At 37.5% G+C, this 14926-nt stretch overlaps 2 protein-coding genes across 3 annotated transcripts; one reads left to right on the forward strand and one right to left on the reverse strand.

Annotated features, from left to right (window-relative positions):
• The first annotated feature begins 9559 nt into the window (after window positions 1-9559).
• Window positions 9560-11000, forward strand: LOC137572552 (ciliogenesis-associated TTC17-interacting protein). 2 transcript variants are annotated; one of them, XM_068284296.1, is made up of 2 exons: window positions 9560-9665; window positions 9725-11000. In XM_068284296.1, the coding sequence occupies exons 1-2, from the start codon at window positions 9662-9664 to the stop codon at window positions 10966-10968; spliced, it is 1248 nt and encodes a 415-aa protein (XP_068140397.1). In that variant the 5' UTR covers window positions 9560-9661; the 3' UTR covers window positions 10969-11000. The 2 variants fall into 2 exon arrangements, with proteins under 2 accessions (XP_068140397.1, XP_068140406.1); XM_068284305.1 differs by having other exon boundaries at window positions 9647-9665; window positions 9734-11000.
• Window positions 11001-11900: 900 nt separating this feature from the next.
• Tektin-A (Tektin A) lies at window positions 11901-14007 on the reverse strand. The gene is made up of 3 exons (XM_068284260.1): window positions 13551-14007; window positions 13217-13491; window positions 11901-13159 (listed from the first exon to the last, which is right to left on the reverse strand). Exons 1-3 carry the CDS (start codon window positions 13911-13913, stop codon window positions 12037-12039), a joined length of 1761 nt encoding a protein of 586 aa, XP_068140361.1. The 5' UTR covers window positions 13914-14007; the 3' UTR covers window positions 11901-12036.
• Window positions 14008-14926: the final 919 nt, after the last annotated feature.

Consider the following 14926-nt stretch of genomic DNA (forward strand, 5'->3'; position numbering starts at 1 on the left):
TTTGCCAATTTATGGCATTTCGAACTTTTATTAAACATAGTCAACAACTGTGCTCATAGATTTCTAGGAAATTTATTGGTATTGAACAAATATTAAATACAAATACAAATATATTTTGGGAAATTCGTGCATTCAAAAAAAGTAGCATATGAAATAAAGTAATACAAAAAAGAAAAGTAGAAAGATTTTCGGCCTTCGAAATCATTTGCCATGGCAATTTTCCATATGAAACATGTGTAGCTTTTCCTGCTCTTTATTAGTCATAATGAAAAATCTTGTTTTTCTCTTATTTTTTCTATGAGTTTCCTTTGCCACCTCTGAAGTGTCGTCCAATGTATTTACATATGTATGTGTAGGTACATTCTCTATGCAAAATACCAACAGATGAAGGGACAAGGGGGTCAGCGTCAGCAGCAATAAGAGCAACAGCAATGGGAGAAGCATCATCATCATTATGAGTTTGTTTGGTGAAAGGAAATTCAGATGCGTGTGTGAGTGTGTGGGTATGGTTTGTGTGTGTGTGTGTGTGGGTGGGTGGTTGGTTGGTGTGTAAATTTGCCAGTTTTGTTGGGGCGTTGCCATGGCTATGTTTCGACTATAACTGCCTCGTATCCTCCGTCCAACTATTTATTTTTATGACTTAATGTATAGCTCCAGTTGTGTGTTTGTGTGTGTGAGTCTGTGTGTGTATATGTTTTCATGTGTTGGAAATGTTGCCATCTAAATATGTGAAAATTGCTCATTTCAAAAATGTTCACTGCGTGCTTGTATTTGTATGTGTGTAGGCAAATTGCCTGTCAAAAATTTGTACACAATTTGTTGTTATATTTTATTACTCGTTGTTTTTTTAACGTTTTCTCTGATATTTATCAGAGATTTTTGACTCAATTGTCGTAATAAAATTTTGCTACATATAGCCTTTATTTTAAAGTTGAAGTTGAAGTTTTCATTGAAATGCCATTTCAAAAGTGAATGTTTTCTACTAAAATGAACATTATTTTGAAACAAACTAACTAAACGTTTGAATAAGGTCAAAGTCATGAATAAAAATTATGAATTCTTTAAAGAAATGAATTCTTAAAGAAAGCATCTATGGCCAGAATCTTTTCTATCGCCAACTGCTTTTGTATCGCTGAAACTTTTCTTAAAATGCCATTGAAATTTTAAAACATTTTGACTAGGCAAAATCGTAAATATAAAAAACCAACACACAGATTGAAATAATTTTTTCAAAAATCCTTTCTAAGAATGTTTGCTTTTATTGAAATAATTTGAAAGCAGGAACGAAATTGATTTGTATTGCATTTTGAAAGAGTATTTATGTTTTGCCTCTAGACCAGTCAACAATTTCTTTTATTCTCTGCTTTGTCATTTTCCCCTGACTATTTTGTATGCAGCTGCCACTATCGGTTGCTGTTGTTGTAGGATTTCAATAGCCGAGTGCACTTTTGTGCCTCGACAAGCCCAAAAGTAACACTCGAGTCAGCTCGAGGTCTCAGGGTATTATCAACAATAGAAACTAGAAGAGCAAAAACTAAACAACAACAAGAATACAAAAACAAGAATAGAAGAAGAAAAAAACATATTTAAAATGCAGGCACGTTTGGGGAATTGAACATAAAAAAATTTCGAGAACTCATTTTAAAGGCAAGTTAAGGATTCAACCTGCTGCTGATGCTGCTGCTTTAGCTGCACTTGGCTGTATGTACATGTAATTTGCTGTTGCAACAACTTGTCGCTGGTGACATTTTGGCATGGACTTCAAGTTGGACCCCGCCTAACTAACTTCCTGTAACATGGCTGATGACTTGTATGCTGCAGCTTGCTTTCAATCTTTTGTCTTCAACGCAAAAGCTCGTGTGTGTGCGGCTCTATGTGTTGTCATTGACATACTACTAGGACGGGAGCAGCAACTGTTGATGTTAAGTTGCAACTGACATTGGACCCGGAACAAAAGGCTATAGAGGTTGCCAGAGGAAACGCCAGAGTTAGAGGGATGCAGAGAGTGTGTTACACATAGCAAAGGACGGGGCGGGAAAAGACGGGAATTGTTGTTGGGCAATGCCAAGGCGCAGTTATAGATACATCATGGTTTTTGCTTTAGGTTTGACTTGGAATTGGGTTTTATCTACGTTTTTGAGCCATGTGCATCAATCCGGCAACGTGCCACTTGTTAACGCACAATGGAGCTCTTTTCACAACGTTGATTGATATGCCATGTTGTCATCGAACGACTTGAAGGAGTTAAGGGTTAAAGCTCTCCCAGATTGAAGTCACGTTGCTTGAAGGTTAGTTTAGACAAACTGCAGTTCGTCTTTATTTCTTGTCTAGTTTCGGTTTAGTCTCAACATTGCTACGTGATATTGGTTAAACCTTATTAAACCAAATTGGAATACAGGAAAACTATCTATGGTTCCAACACACATTTGCAATTCTCCAAATGATTGAAACAAGTTTTTGTATTAAGTGATCGATGTTCTTCAAAATTTAAAGCTTCCAGGTAGGCAGCAAAACTCGCTGTAAAGTATAACTAAAGCGTCCTAAGCCTATTTAACCAGATAATGGGCAAACTTCTTCTTGTGTCTTGCGTAAGAAGCTCTTAAGCCCCATATGCATAAACGGGAGCCTAATCAGCATTCAACATTTACGACTGCAGCAGTAACCCAAGCTGTGTGCCTTCAGGCGACCTTCATGGCCGTGCTTTGGCATTGACAACACCGTTCCTTTGCTTTTTTTTTAGAAACTTTTTGGGTAAAATGTTAGGAAAATATTGACAGTGCTATTATGTAGCGCGTACAAATTAATAGCAATGGCAAGGTAAACACTCACACACTCATACGGTCACAGGTTTGCACAGTCTTTCATACACATACACATGCATTCGTTGAGGATGTCTTTCAGGTAAATCTCTTAAATGCTGTTTGCATGTTTGTAGGTGTCTTTGTTGGCAAATTAACACACACACACACACACACAGATACACCAATGCACGCTCATTCAGTCTTGCATACATGTATGTGTGAGCCTACACAAACATATACACAGTCATGGACAAACAAAAAGTATAGCCTACCTATGCGGGCGGCGGCGTATTTATTTACGCCTTTGAGTGGTTTACGCCCAGCTGCCTTTCAGCTATCTATATATCCCTTCTCCTCTCTTGCTCTTAGAGTCATTTTGTCTCCTTTTGTGTTTTTTTTCTTTTTATTTATTTTTACTTTACACTTTTGTAAACAGTTTTTTAAGCAATATGTGTGAGATGAGTGAATGAAATGGGTAAACATTTATGAGTGGATTCGGTTTCTGTGGTTCATGGTTCTCTTCCAACGGCGCTTTTATCATTTAAGGGATGTGCGCTAAGTATGAATTTTTGGAAGTCGTATATAAAAATTAAATTTTCCATAGAAACAGTTTCTTTTTGCAAGATAAAATTGACAGAAAAGGCAACAGAGAACGCAATTTAAGCTAGTTATCACTCTATTTGGATAGTACGAAAAATTTTCAATCATTGCTCCTCTGGTCGATTACAGTATCTTCACTTATTTAGTCACCAGACATCCTGTTTGGTTTCTTCATCCCTGGTTTATTAATCTCTACTTGCATTGGCAGCTTTTGAACAAGTTCTTTGACACGTTTTTGCAATCTACACTAATTAGTATACCTGGTTACTCTTTAAAGATATAATGCATTTTGGCATTGAATTATTTTCTGTAGCACAATTGTTGCAGAATTATGGTTTATTTTTTTGTACATGGCGTATATAATGTCCTTTAATAAATTGTGCCACCTGGCAGGCATCAGCTAATTAAGGTGAAACTGAAAAGAAAAAGTGAGAAAACAGGAAGTAAATGAGCCAAGCTCGGTCAGTGGGTCGATTGAATTTTAGCCTTTTTTATGGAAATGGTTTATGACGGCAAGCGGTAGTGGTTTTTCTTAATTCTATTGCCACAAAGTAAAAAGCGTTCAGACAGCTTCGCTCTAATTAATTAGCCAAGTTTATAACAACTTTATGTTGTTTTATAACAACTTTATGTTGCTTTTCCAGCATAAGCATATTTAAAATAGTTGACCAACTAATAAGCTTGGTGAGTGAAGTTTTAAATAAAGATGGAAAAAATATTTAACTTTAAAATTTAATTTGAAAATTTATATTTTTTTTATTTGATATTGATATTTAAAGCAAGACTAAATGAAGCATTTATTTTGTTTTATCAATCTTTGATTTTTCGATTATAATATTCGGCTATCTAAAAAAAATTAAATTTTAAGCATTGGTGTTTAAATATTATAATATTTAAGGTTACGTGAATAGTTACAAAGCAGATATAAGAAAAATTATTTGCATTGTAATTAAAGTGGCAAAAACTTAAGGTACGTAACATTTGGTATTTCAAAATCGTCTATTGCATAGAAAAAACTTGAGAGATACTCTTTTTTTTTTTTTTGAAAAAGTTTTTGTTTTCAAAATCAATAAACAACAATGCGAGATTGCGAATCGAGCGAAATTTATGCATGTTTTGTCTAAAATATTATTATGCAATGTTAACTACACCGAATGGAATAATTTATAACAAAACAGAAATTACTGAAAAAAACAATCAACTTCTATCCAGAGACCGCACCTGGGCAGCACCTGCCACAATAACAACAACAACTACAGCTCAAACAATACACAGATACAACAACAACACCTTGGCTCAAGTTTTTTGTTTGGCTGCAGTTTTATTATTCTCATTTCCACCAAGCGCCATCACAGAGTTTTGAGTTTTGTTTGTTTGTTTGTCAATGCAGAAAGCCAAAAATATATACGTAACTATAGAAATATAATAATAGATGGAAAAAATGAAATCTGTACAGAGATGGAGCAACAGAACAGAAGAGAGCAAAACAGAATGGAAGTGTGTGAATTGTTGCTGATAACACTCACTGAGATTGCATAATGAAATCAAATTGGAAAATAATTTGCATTTCGTATAATCATAAAAGTTTACTGAATTGAATGTTAATTTCCAACTTTCTGTGGCAAGTTCGCAAAAGTATAATTGTATTTTAAGTGAAGCAATAAACTCAGGCAAACAGCATACACAGACTCTATAGATACGGTTAATATTTGTTTGAATGTAATCCATCTTTAAAGCGCGTTGCTAGAATATTCTCTTAAAGACTTTCAAAATTATCTCTAGGTTTCACTATCCAATCCAGATACTTTTGAAGTTTTAAATGTTATGATGTCTTTTAAGTTTATAACTTTGCGCCCGTTTTTTAAGTTAGTTCTTTTGAGGTGTTTTTTTAACTTTACTTTAGCTTAAGGGGTAATTCTGGACAGTAAGCAATTAGCCAAACATGTATGTATTTAAGCTCCAGATCGTAGTTTAAGACAAGTTTTTGCTTTGAAAACATCTTAGCTCAATGGAATAAACTTCTTCAAAGAATAACCCTACAAATGATTGAAACATGAACAAATATTGTACTTTCTGTCATCTGGCTTCAATAATATTGATTCCTGGACTCAAAGTATTTGACCATGCCTCTCTCTTTTTTACTTGCTGGTAGATAAATTCCCGTTGTCATTTTTATTGCAATTAATTTATGGTTTGTACACGCATGAATGCGAACATGAATAAATGTCACAAATGCATAAAACATTCATCAATCAATATTCAATTTATTTAATGATATTATTATGGTAGACTGACTGGGGTGACATGCAGACAGGCGGAGGCGGATGCGCATGCAGACAAGGACGATGGAAGAAAAACAGCTTCCTTTTAATTACAAAACACTGGGCAATCATAATGATAGTGCTGAAACGTTAGTAAAACTTGACATTAGCCCTCATCAACAACAAGAACAACAACAGCACGGCAAACGGAATTACATTCATAGGACTGGCAGAAAGGATGCATATCCTTTCACATGAACAGCTCATAAAAATGACTAGACTCCTGACATTAGCAAAAACAAAAACAACAGCATTAGCACTAGCACTTTTATACGCTTCAATCTCATACTTCTCCGGTGCACCTGGTTTCGTTTTCATGCCTCTCAGCTCACCCACTACTACACATGTGTGGGGATGTGTCTCTGCTCCTCTACTCCCCACCATGTAGGAACATCTAACACGCAATCCTGTCAGGCTTTCAGTCAACACTCACTCAAAACGAGAGAGTTTATATGAGATGTATGCATTGTGTTCGTGTGTCCCTTTGTTGTGGATGTGTTAATTACAGAAAAATTGCGAGAATTTGTATTATTTACTTTGTTATCAAGATTGAGCTTGTAATTGCATGTCTCTGTATATATACATACATACATAGACACATATATGTATGTGTCCTGTGTGTAGGATGTGTAAGGATGCTTAGAATTCAAGCACAGCTCCCTTCCATTTAGTTGTTTGGTTTGAAGGTTAGCTTTTGTGTTCTCTGTTTGCTTTATAGAAGAGTGAGAAGCGAAACTGCCCTAAAGGCTTCTGTAGGGATTTGTGCTAACCTAACTGAATGAATTGACATTTATGTATGTACATGACAGAGAATTCTTTATACGTGGGCATTTAAAGAGATAATGGAGTTGAAGTTTAAAAACAGGTTTAGTTAAAACGAATTCTATTGGCCCTTATTTTGGGGAATTAAGTGATGCCAGAATGGCATGTTTCTGAAGTTTAAAATTATATACATATTTATCCTACGAAGACAGTTTCGTGAAAATTGAGCCAGTAATTATGCTTTCATCTTGGTTATTCAACACAACAAACCTCTTCAAAGTAGAAATAACCTGTGTATGTATAGCGTAACATTAGTACCCGAAATATATTGTTCCACTATTAAAAGGTAACAAAGAAATTCCAGAGTCGTTTACTAAAGCATCTTCACCTCAGCCACACATGATTCTTGGTGACGTTAACTAAGTCGGATAACTTTTGATTCAAACACGAGCCCAATTTTCGCCAATTTATAGAACTAAAAACATTTTTTCATGACTTTCAAAATGTCGGCCTGTGTTATTTTCTTTAGTACAGAGCCTCCTTTTTTGTCACAAAGCGAAATAAGAGAAACGTTTGTAATTTACTTAATTTCATGTTGAATTATTGTTAACTGGAGCAAGTCCTTAACTTTTTTGAAACATTTTTCTAATAGAACATAACGTATCTGAGTATTGATCTCACTTTGAATTGCTTTTTGGACTTTTATTCATAGTTTTTATCCATTTTGAGTTCGTGGGCGATTTTCTGGATATCAGACAACATTTAGTTTGCTTTCCCTTTTGGCATTTCTTGCACACATTCTTCTTTAATTGTCTTTTGGTTAAGGCGGCTTGTGAATGGCATTGTTTTTTCATCTACACCTCCTTCGTTATCGCCCTTTTGTTATGTTGGTTCCCACCTCCTTCTGCTTTTCTTGTTGTTGTTATTGCATTCCTTGGTGCTTTGGTTTTTCGTTGGGCGCGTAAATAAATTTCATTTCATGACATTTATTACTGACCCATAAGCCCCCGCCCATTCCAAAAGCACCGAAGAGTCCCTACCCCTCCATGTGGGCATGTAGATTACCCAACGGTTTTCCCAATGGTTTTTCCCATGCCAAAGTCGCTAGTGTGCCACCGCCTTGATGCCGCGCCCCAACCCGCCGAGCAGTGCCGCTCCGAAGCAGCGGTTACAATTTTCATTTAAGATTTGTTTTTCGTTTTGCAGTTTTTCCTTCTCACATTTTGATTTATTTTTGCACTCAATGTGGGCGAAACAATAAGGAGAGCAAGAGCAAAGCGATGGGCAGGAAAAGAGGAGCAAACAAATGCCAAGGAAATGAACGAGGCCTGAAATGAATTCGAATGAATGAACGAATGAATGAATGAAAAGTGTGTGGAGATGAAGATGAAGATTAAATGTAAGTGGACGACGGGCACACAGAAACAATTGTAGTTAATTTACGCCATAGGCAACGTCACTGAGAAAAATAAAAAACATTGAGACAAAGAATACAAGAACAGACAGTCAGCGAATAAGAGGAAAAAAGTGCATACCACATAAACAAACACACTAACCTGAAATGTGGCATCGACTTTGATGTACTTATTTTCTAGTATGATCAAGTCAGAGATGCTTCTGCATAAAGTTTTGATTCAAAGAGTTGCATATCTTAGCATGATTTTAAAAATTACCCTGTCTTAATAGACTATTCGACTTTTCAATGGTCGAGGGAGTTAAAGGATATCACGCACCGCCAAAAAAAGGTCTTCCAAGTAAGTTTTAGGCTTTACCCAACTTTTTAATATGGTAGTGCGGCCTTGGACTTCTTGGTAAGTATTCCATCCACTAAACATTTTAATTTCTTTTGAAGATCTCGTTAGCATATTGAATTCGTCTTACCTGCTTAGGTTAGATAGATTTTTGCGACTTTATTATACCCTATCATTCAATAACTGTACAGGATATCAAAAAGAAAAGAAAATTTGAGCTTCTGCCCTTGGGGTCGTCTTTTTAAAGTTAACTTGACTGTGAAATAAGCAGAAAAAGCGAATGTAAAGACGAGAGAAAGAAAGCGCATTGCCTTTGTCTTGTTGCATAATTTATTTATATTTTTCTCCATTTTCATTTGTTTCCCTTTTATTTTTCGTTTTCATTTTTGGGCCAGTAATTCGCGCATTTAATAGGAAGGAAGATGCCTACAGTTCCGCCTGAACAAATAATTACAAGCTTAATAACAAATTTAATATTGTTCGGGAGAGGTCATTTTATTTATTATTGTTTACCCTTTGAGCTTCTTCTTTCAACTGTTGATTTTCTTCTCATACGTTTACCGAGTTTTTAATGAGACCATTTCGCCTGTTAACAATGAGACAAAGAGCAGAAAAAGTGGGCAGAAAACGAGACAGAGATGGGACAGAGGCATATCGACATTCATTTTGAGTTTGTTTCTTTGTCTGACCCTTTTTGTATTTGCTGTCCATTCCGCTTTACAGTCAGTGTCATTAAAACACGCACACCCACATGCACACGCACACGCACACGCACACGCACACTCGCTCTCGTATTCGCACTCTTACCCTTATTTACACTTGTCCTTTCGCCTACTTGTCCTTTCGCCTCCTTCCGCTTAAGTTTCCAGCTTGGCTTCCCTTAACATGTTGTTTGTCGCCCTTTAAGTTCATTCGTCTGAAGGACTATTGGCCTTGCAATTAGTTGAGCATGTCAAGTTTCCTTCTTCTATTTGTCCGTTTATTTATTTGAATGCGTTTGCTTAGCAAAATTTCGAGAGCAACTTGCTGTGCCTCGCGGAAAAAAAGAATGAAACTCTTGAGAATTACTAAAACTTAGCACAACTTGACGACATGAGAAGAGAGTGTCAAAAGCGGCAAGTGACTAATTGCCTTACAGTTTGCTCCTTGCAAAGATCTTTAAGATGACAATGAAGAAAACAAAGGTGAAAGTAAAAACAAAACAAACTGAATTTGAAAAGTCCTAATTTTCTTTTCACATTTTCTTTCCAACTAACTCCAAACCTTAAGGTATTCTTCTTACAAGGCTAAAATTAAAGAGAAATGATTTTAATGATGTTGAATATTTTCATTTTAATGTCAAAATTTTGATCAATAACAAGTATTGTTCTACTAGAAATCGTATTAGTTTGTATAGTATAAAAAATTAGAGATAAAAATTAAAAGAATGGGTAAGAGCCTAAACTTTCAGTGTGTTTGATATTGATTGAAATTAATAGCCAATCTTAAGCATTCTTAGCAGAAGATGCTGGAACTGCTCAACTTAAACTAGATCCGCCGCTCTTTGTACCCTGTGACTTGGAAAAATTTCGTGAGCCGGGAAAGAAACGAGCACATAACAAAGCCTGCGAAGAGGAGGATAAACTAAGTGCTCAAGATGAAATCAGTGTATCGAGTATTATATCTGCACTTTTACGACCCATTGAACCCTCTGATGATCAGTATCGTGCTTGCGATTGGGAAATCGACCCCAAAGAGTTTCTACCTGCCAAACAGGCAGTTATATTCAAGGAATCCCTGTTCATATCCAAATTGCGGAATACCAATTGCAAACTGAGCGAAAATATAAAAGTATTTTTCGAAAGAGAATTGCAAACGATTGGCAAATTCTGTCTAAATGTGGAGGAAGCCTATGATGGCTATGTGGTCTATAGCAGCAGTAAGATGAAGAAGGGCAAAGGGATTATTGAGTGTGGACACCAACTAAAGGGCAAATATGATGATAAGTTCCTGTTGATTTGCGAGAAGCGTACGGAATTCGATCGCATCGATCATGCCAGGATTGAAAAAACCTTGGAGCTGCGAAACCATGCTGATCTTCTGTTAACGGCGATTCGCGAGACCAAAATTAATGAGGAAACTCAGAAGTTTAAGGCCACCATCGATATCAAGGATCGTGATCATATATTCGTGCTCGATGGCGGCATCATGCTGCTTATGCGCCATTTGATATGCAATAATTTCGTCGGAAACTTTGAATACTACACCATGAACCTCTATGGCAGAGTACTGCGCTGTAACCTGTTAGTCCACAAGGAGCGCAAGGTTGTGCGCATTTTCTATCGCACCTACAAGAACACCGTGCACATAGTGACACAACAGTGCTTCAATGATGAGCTACAGGATGTGGCCGAAACCTATATGACTCCAGAGGGTCGAATCGTTTTGCATTTTTGGCGGGGCTATAATTATATTTTGCATGCTGCCTGTGCTCCACCAAAGCGACAAGAAACGATTGTACCCAAACTTGAGTTAATGTGGCGACAGGATAAAGTTTTAAGCAGAAAATTTGAAGAAACGAAGGCCCTAAACTATGATAATGCCACTAGTTACTTAAATGCTCATCCGCAACTGGCCGATTATATGCAGGATTATGTTTTAAATTTGCTGCGTTACAAACCAAACAATGTACTCGAATTCTCCATCATGTTCTTTCAGAATATGGCTCCCAAAGCTAAAATGGAATGTAGATAAAGTGAAAATAAATTAAAGTCAATGTAGTTAAATTTTTGCATGCCTTTAAATTAATTTAAAGACATATTCGCCTCTCATCCTCTCAACAGTCCCTCATCAAGCTGTCAGTCTTTCACATTCCGGCCGCCTACACGAAAATTCCTTGACCTTGCTCCCGAAAAGAAAAAAAAACTAGATACCAAATCCATCAAAAATATTTTCGCCCAACATTTTGTCTCTTAACCCTTGCCCTTTCCACCTATCCTGAACATGAAAAACAACACGTTCCCGGGTAATAAATCTTGGTCGGCCAATGTTTTGCACGTATGCGGAAGAACTCTAGTAGAAGGAACAAACAGAAAAAAGAAAAAACGAACAAGTTTCAGGCGAAGAGACCGACAGGAGACATGTTACATACGGACTATTTCTGTTTTGGATTTTTGAGTAAGGCCACAGCACGTGTCACTGTCACCATGATGACCTTTGCTATGTGAGAAACTATAGACAAATATTACTTAACTTAAATGGTAGAAATAACTATAAAATGGTTTTAAATTCTTCAAGTTAGTCTTTTTGCTTTTGGCTGGATAATTTATTAGCTTTGAACAGGACAGGAGGACAAGAAATAGACAAATAGACACAGAGGGGCAGAGTGGAAGAGCCAACTGTCCCAATATTTGTTGCTCCTGCGAAAGGCAAACATTAACAAATGTTGTCCATATCGATATTGAGCTCTTTACCCTTCTCAGACTCTCTGCGCTGATTCTGTGACTCCTCTCATGTGTATCTCTAAATTGAGTACGTGTTGTTCTAGCTGTTGAACGTGTTTTGGTAAATGGTAAAGCACACACGTGTGTCTGCATGGGAGAGAAATAAAGTTGGCAACATATTTCTTTCAGTTTTATGTATTTCCAAACGTGCCTAATGGTGTCCTTTAATGGCGGTTTAGTTGATTTCATTTGATTGCATTTATTAATAATAATTTAAACAAGCATCAAAATTTTATGCCCTCATCTCAAACATAGAAACAAAAAAAATTTCTCACTACAAATTTAGCTTACTGTCTACTACCTGAGTTTTCAGTTGGTTCTAAAACTGTGCTGAGCCACTCAAAGCATTGGCCGATGGATAGTGCGAACGTAACAGCATACAACGTTCTCTATCTGTGAACAGGGTGCGTCGCTTCAGCATAATCTCACGTTCCAGTTTACCACGAGCCTTCACTAGATCGCCTTTGACCTGTTCTGATGCCTCCAGCTCGTGCAACAGGGCAGATACACTACTCTGAATGGTGTGCACCTCATCGATAAGATCCTGTTGGGCGACATCACGACAATTCTCAACATTCGGACGGAAGCTGCGATTATCCATGCGTGTCTGGGCCACCTTCATGGCAGCATCGAAGCTGCGTACACGACGATGTAGCTGAAGAATACGTGTCTCCGTGTCGGCCAGATCTTGTAGAACTTGGCGCAGGTCATTCTCAAAGCGCTGTACTGCCTCCTGGGTGCAATTGATACGAGCAATCAGAGACTTCTCTACGACATCAGCCTGCGTGCGGATATCTCGTGCAGCGTTCATTAGAATTGAGTTCAGGGTATTTCTCAGTGTCACTGACTTTTGACGACACTTTTCACACTCTTCGAGAGTCTCTTGACTGAAGTGCTCCCAGTATTTCTCCGATGCCTGCTCAGGTGGTTGACGCACTGCACCCGGACGGAACATAATGATACGCGAATTATTATTCAGTCCCACATTAAGTGTATCTATTTCATAGGCTTCCTTCTTGTCACTCCAATCGTATTCCAAACGTTGCCGAGCTGTGCGATTCTCCACTTGCTGGGACTCAAAGTCCTCCAGGGTTTTCTTTAGCAGGCGTCGGATCTCCGCTATGAGAGCCAGCTCATTTACTAGCTCTTCTTCGGTTTGATCACGCACCAGTTCAGTATCGGGTCGACCGGCACGTTTCGAAATGCATTCTTTCGCTATGGATTCTGGAACACCCAATACTACAAGAGATTTGCGTAATCTAATGCGCTCCTCTTCCATGGTGCTTATCTCATCGGCCATCGCTTTGATGGCGTTCTCCAGAGTGCCCTTCCATTTGCCAATTAACTGACTACGGTTCCTCAACTTTTCGGTAGTTTCATTTTGGGTTTTGTTCACGAGAGCGGATAGACGCTGAAACTCCGTACTACCGCTGAACCGATTTCTACGAAACAAATTCAATTTAAATGAGGAGAGTAATGAATGTCTCGAATTTTCTTACTTATCCGCCCTATCCAAAACTTGATTGACATATGTTATTGTCTCATGATTCCTTGCCCTCCACTCATTGGGACTATAACGCGTTATAGAATAACGATCAACTACTGGTCGTGTTCCAGTCAATCCGGCCATGGGACTCCAATCCAATTTCCCGGATGCCCAAGGACCAACAGGACCCATGGGTGTTAAATGATCCTTATGGGGCAAATCATCGCCTTGTTGAGGCAAATAGCATGGCGGATTTTGAAGATTATCCGCATTGGGATCCATTTGTCGCTGTAACAAAAAAGTATTTTTCCATTCAGAATATATTGCCAATAATTGGTAAATCTTACAGCAAATTGTAAGTCATCCTGATTGGGTGGCATATGAGAACTTTGAAATTGTTCCTGTCTTATGTTCCCCAATCGCTCCTGTTGCTGATCAACAGCGGCCTGCAAGTCGACCTGCAATTTCTGATGTTCTTCTACTGGCACCACAACGTTCTGGTGTAAATATTCTGGGGCAGGCTCATCTCGGGGCACCATGGCCACTTGGGTAGGCTGCAGCGCTCTGGGACCCTTAAACAAGGGCTGCTCTGGCAACAGTGGACATAATACCGGAGCTGGACAGGCTCGTGCGTTATTCAGATTGATAAGATTAAGCCCACAGTCTCCACCACCATTCTCCACTTTTTTCTCTTCTTTTCCGCAATTCATACTTTCTCGTATTAAAATTGTATACTTTGTTGGCGTTGAAATCAAACTGAAATTTTCCTTTAATTATTTGTTTTAAATGTGTAAACACTGTGAGTTGGGTTGCTTGGTTGCCCGACTTTTATTATTAAAGACCGAGCAACGGTTACTAGTTTAGAAACAAATGTGTTGAATTTTATTATACCCTTGCAAAAAAGTTATATTGATTTTGGTCAGAAGTCCGCCGCTCATAGAAGGAAGCATCTCCGACCATATAAGGTACAAAAGTTGATCAATATCGGATGAGTATATCATATAGCTCCCATAGGAACGATCGTTGGAAAACAGTCACTTTGATCAAACATTTCGTTATTTGCAATGAGAAGACTGTATGCCGTTCTTTTGCGAACATTCGACTTTTTAGATAAAACTTTTTCCCGGTTTGACGGCTATAGGTAAAAAAAAGAGTAACAAAATACTTGCACAAACTTTGACGGGGTCGAAGTTAGCCCCGGCCTTACGATTTTTCCAATGTTTCTCACTTTATTAAATATTTGGTATTCAGTTCTTGGTTTAGAATGGATCTTCAATAATATTATACTTCAGCTAAACAAATTCGGATTAGTTATATAGTTTATATATATTACAGTATGATGGCCCATTATCTATATTAATTTCATATTTATATGAATTCGTGTAGGTATTCTAAATTTAAACTTTACTTTTACTTGTATTACTTGACTACAATTTAGCTAACTATAAATAATTAAATTCTTAAACTGTGCATAGGCATCTACTTGTATTCATTCTCCTGACAACGTATTCATGTAAATTTTAAGCAAACATTTCTATACCTCGGTAACGGGTACCACCAAATGGTCTGTACATCAACATTTTCTCTTTCTTTTTTTCTCTATGTTGCTTGGGGGTCGTCGACGTTTTTGCTCGTGTATTTTTATGTTGTTATTATTTTCGTAATGCCGGTAAAAATCACAGCGTGTGGTTGCTGTGTATACTACACAAAAGCCATGCAAAAA

The sequence above is a fragment of the Drosophila tropicalis genome, unplaced genomic scaffold (assembly GCF_018151085.1).
Source record: "Drosophila tropicalis isolate 14030-0801.00 unplaced genomic scaffold, ASM1815108v1 contig_1063, whole genome shotgun sequence".
NCBI lineage: Eukaryota > Metazoa > Arthropoda > Insecta > Diptera > Drosophilidae > Drosophila > Drosophila tropicalis.

Coding starts and splice junctions, on each gene's coding strand:
- Tektin-A (XM_068284260.1), bottom strand. CDS start 13,913: ATGAATTGCGGAAAAGAAGAGAAAAAAGTGGAGAATGGTGGTGGAGAC. Junction 13,492..13,550: donor AGGATGACTTACAATTTGCT/GTAAGATTTACC, acceptor TTTTTGTTACAG/CGACAAATGGATCCCAATGC. Junction 13,160..13,216: donor GTTTTGGATAGGGCGGATAA/GTAAGAAAATTC, acceptor TTTGTTTCGTAG/AAATCGGTTCAGCGGTAGTA.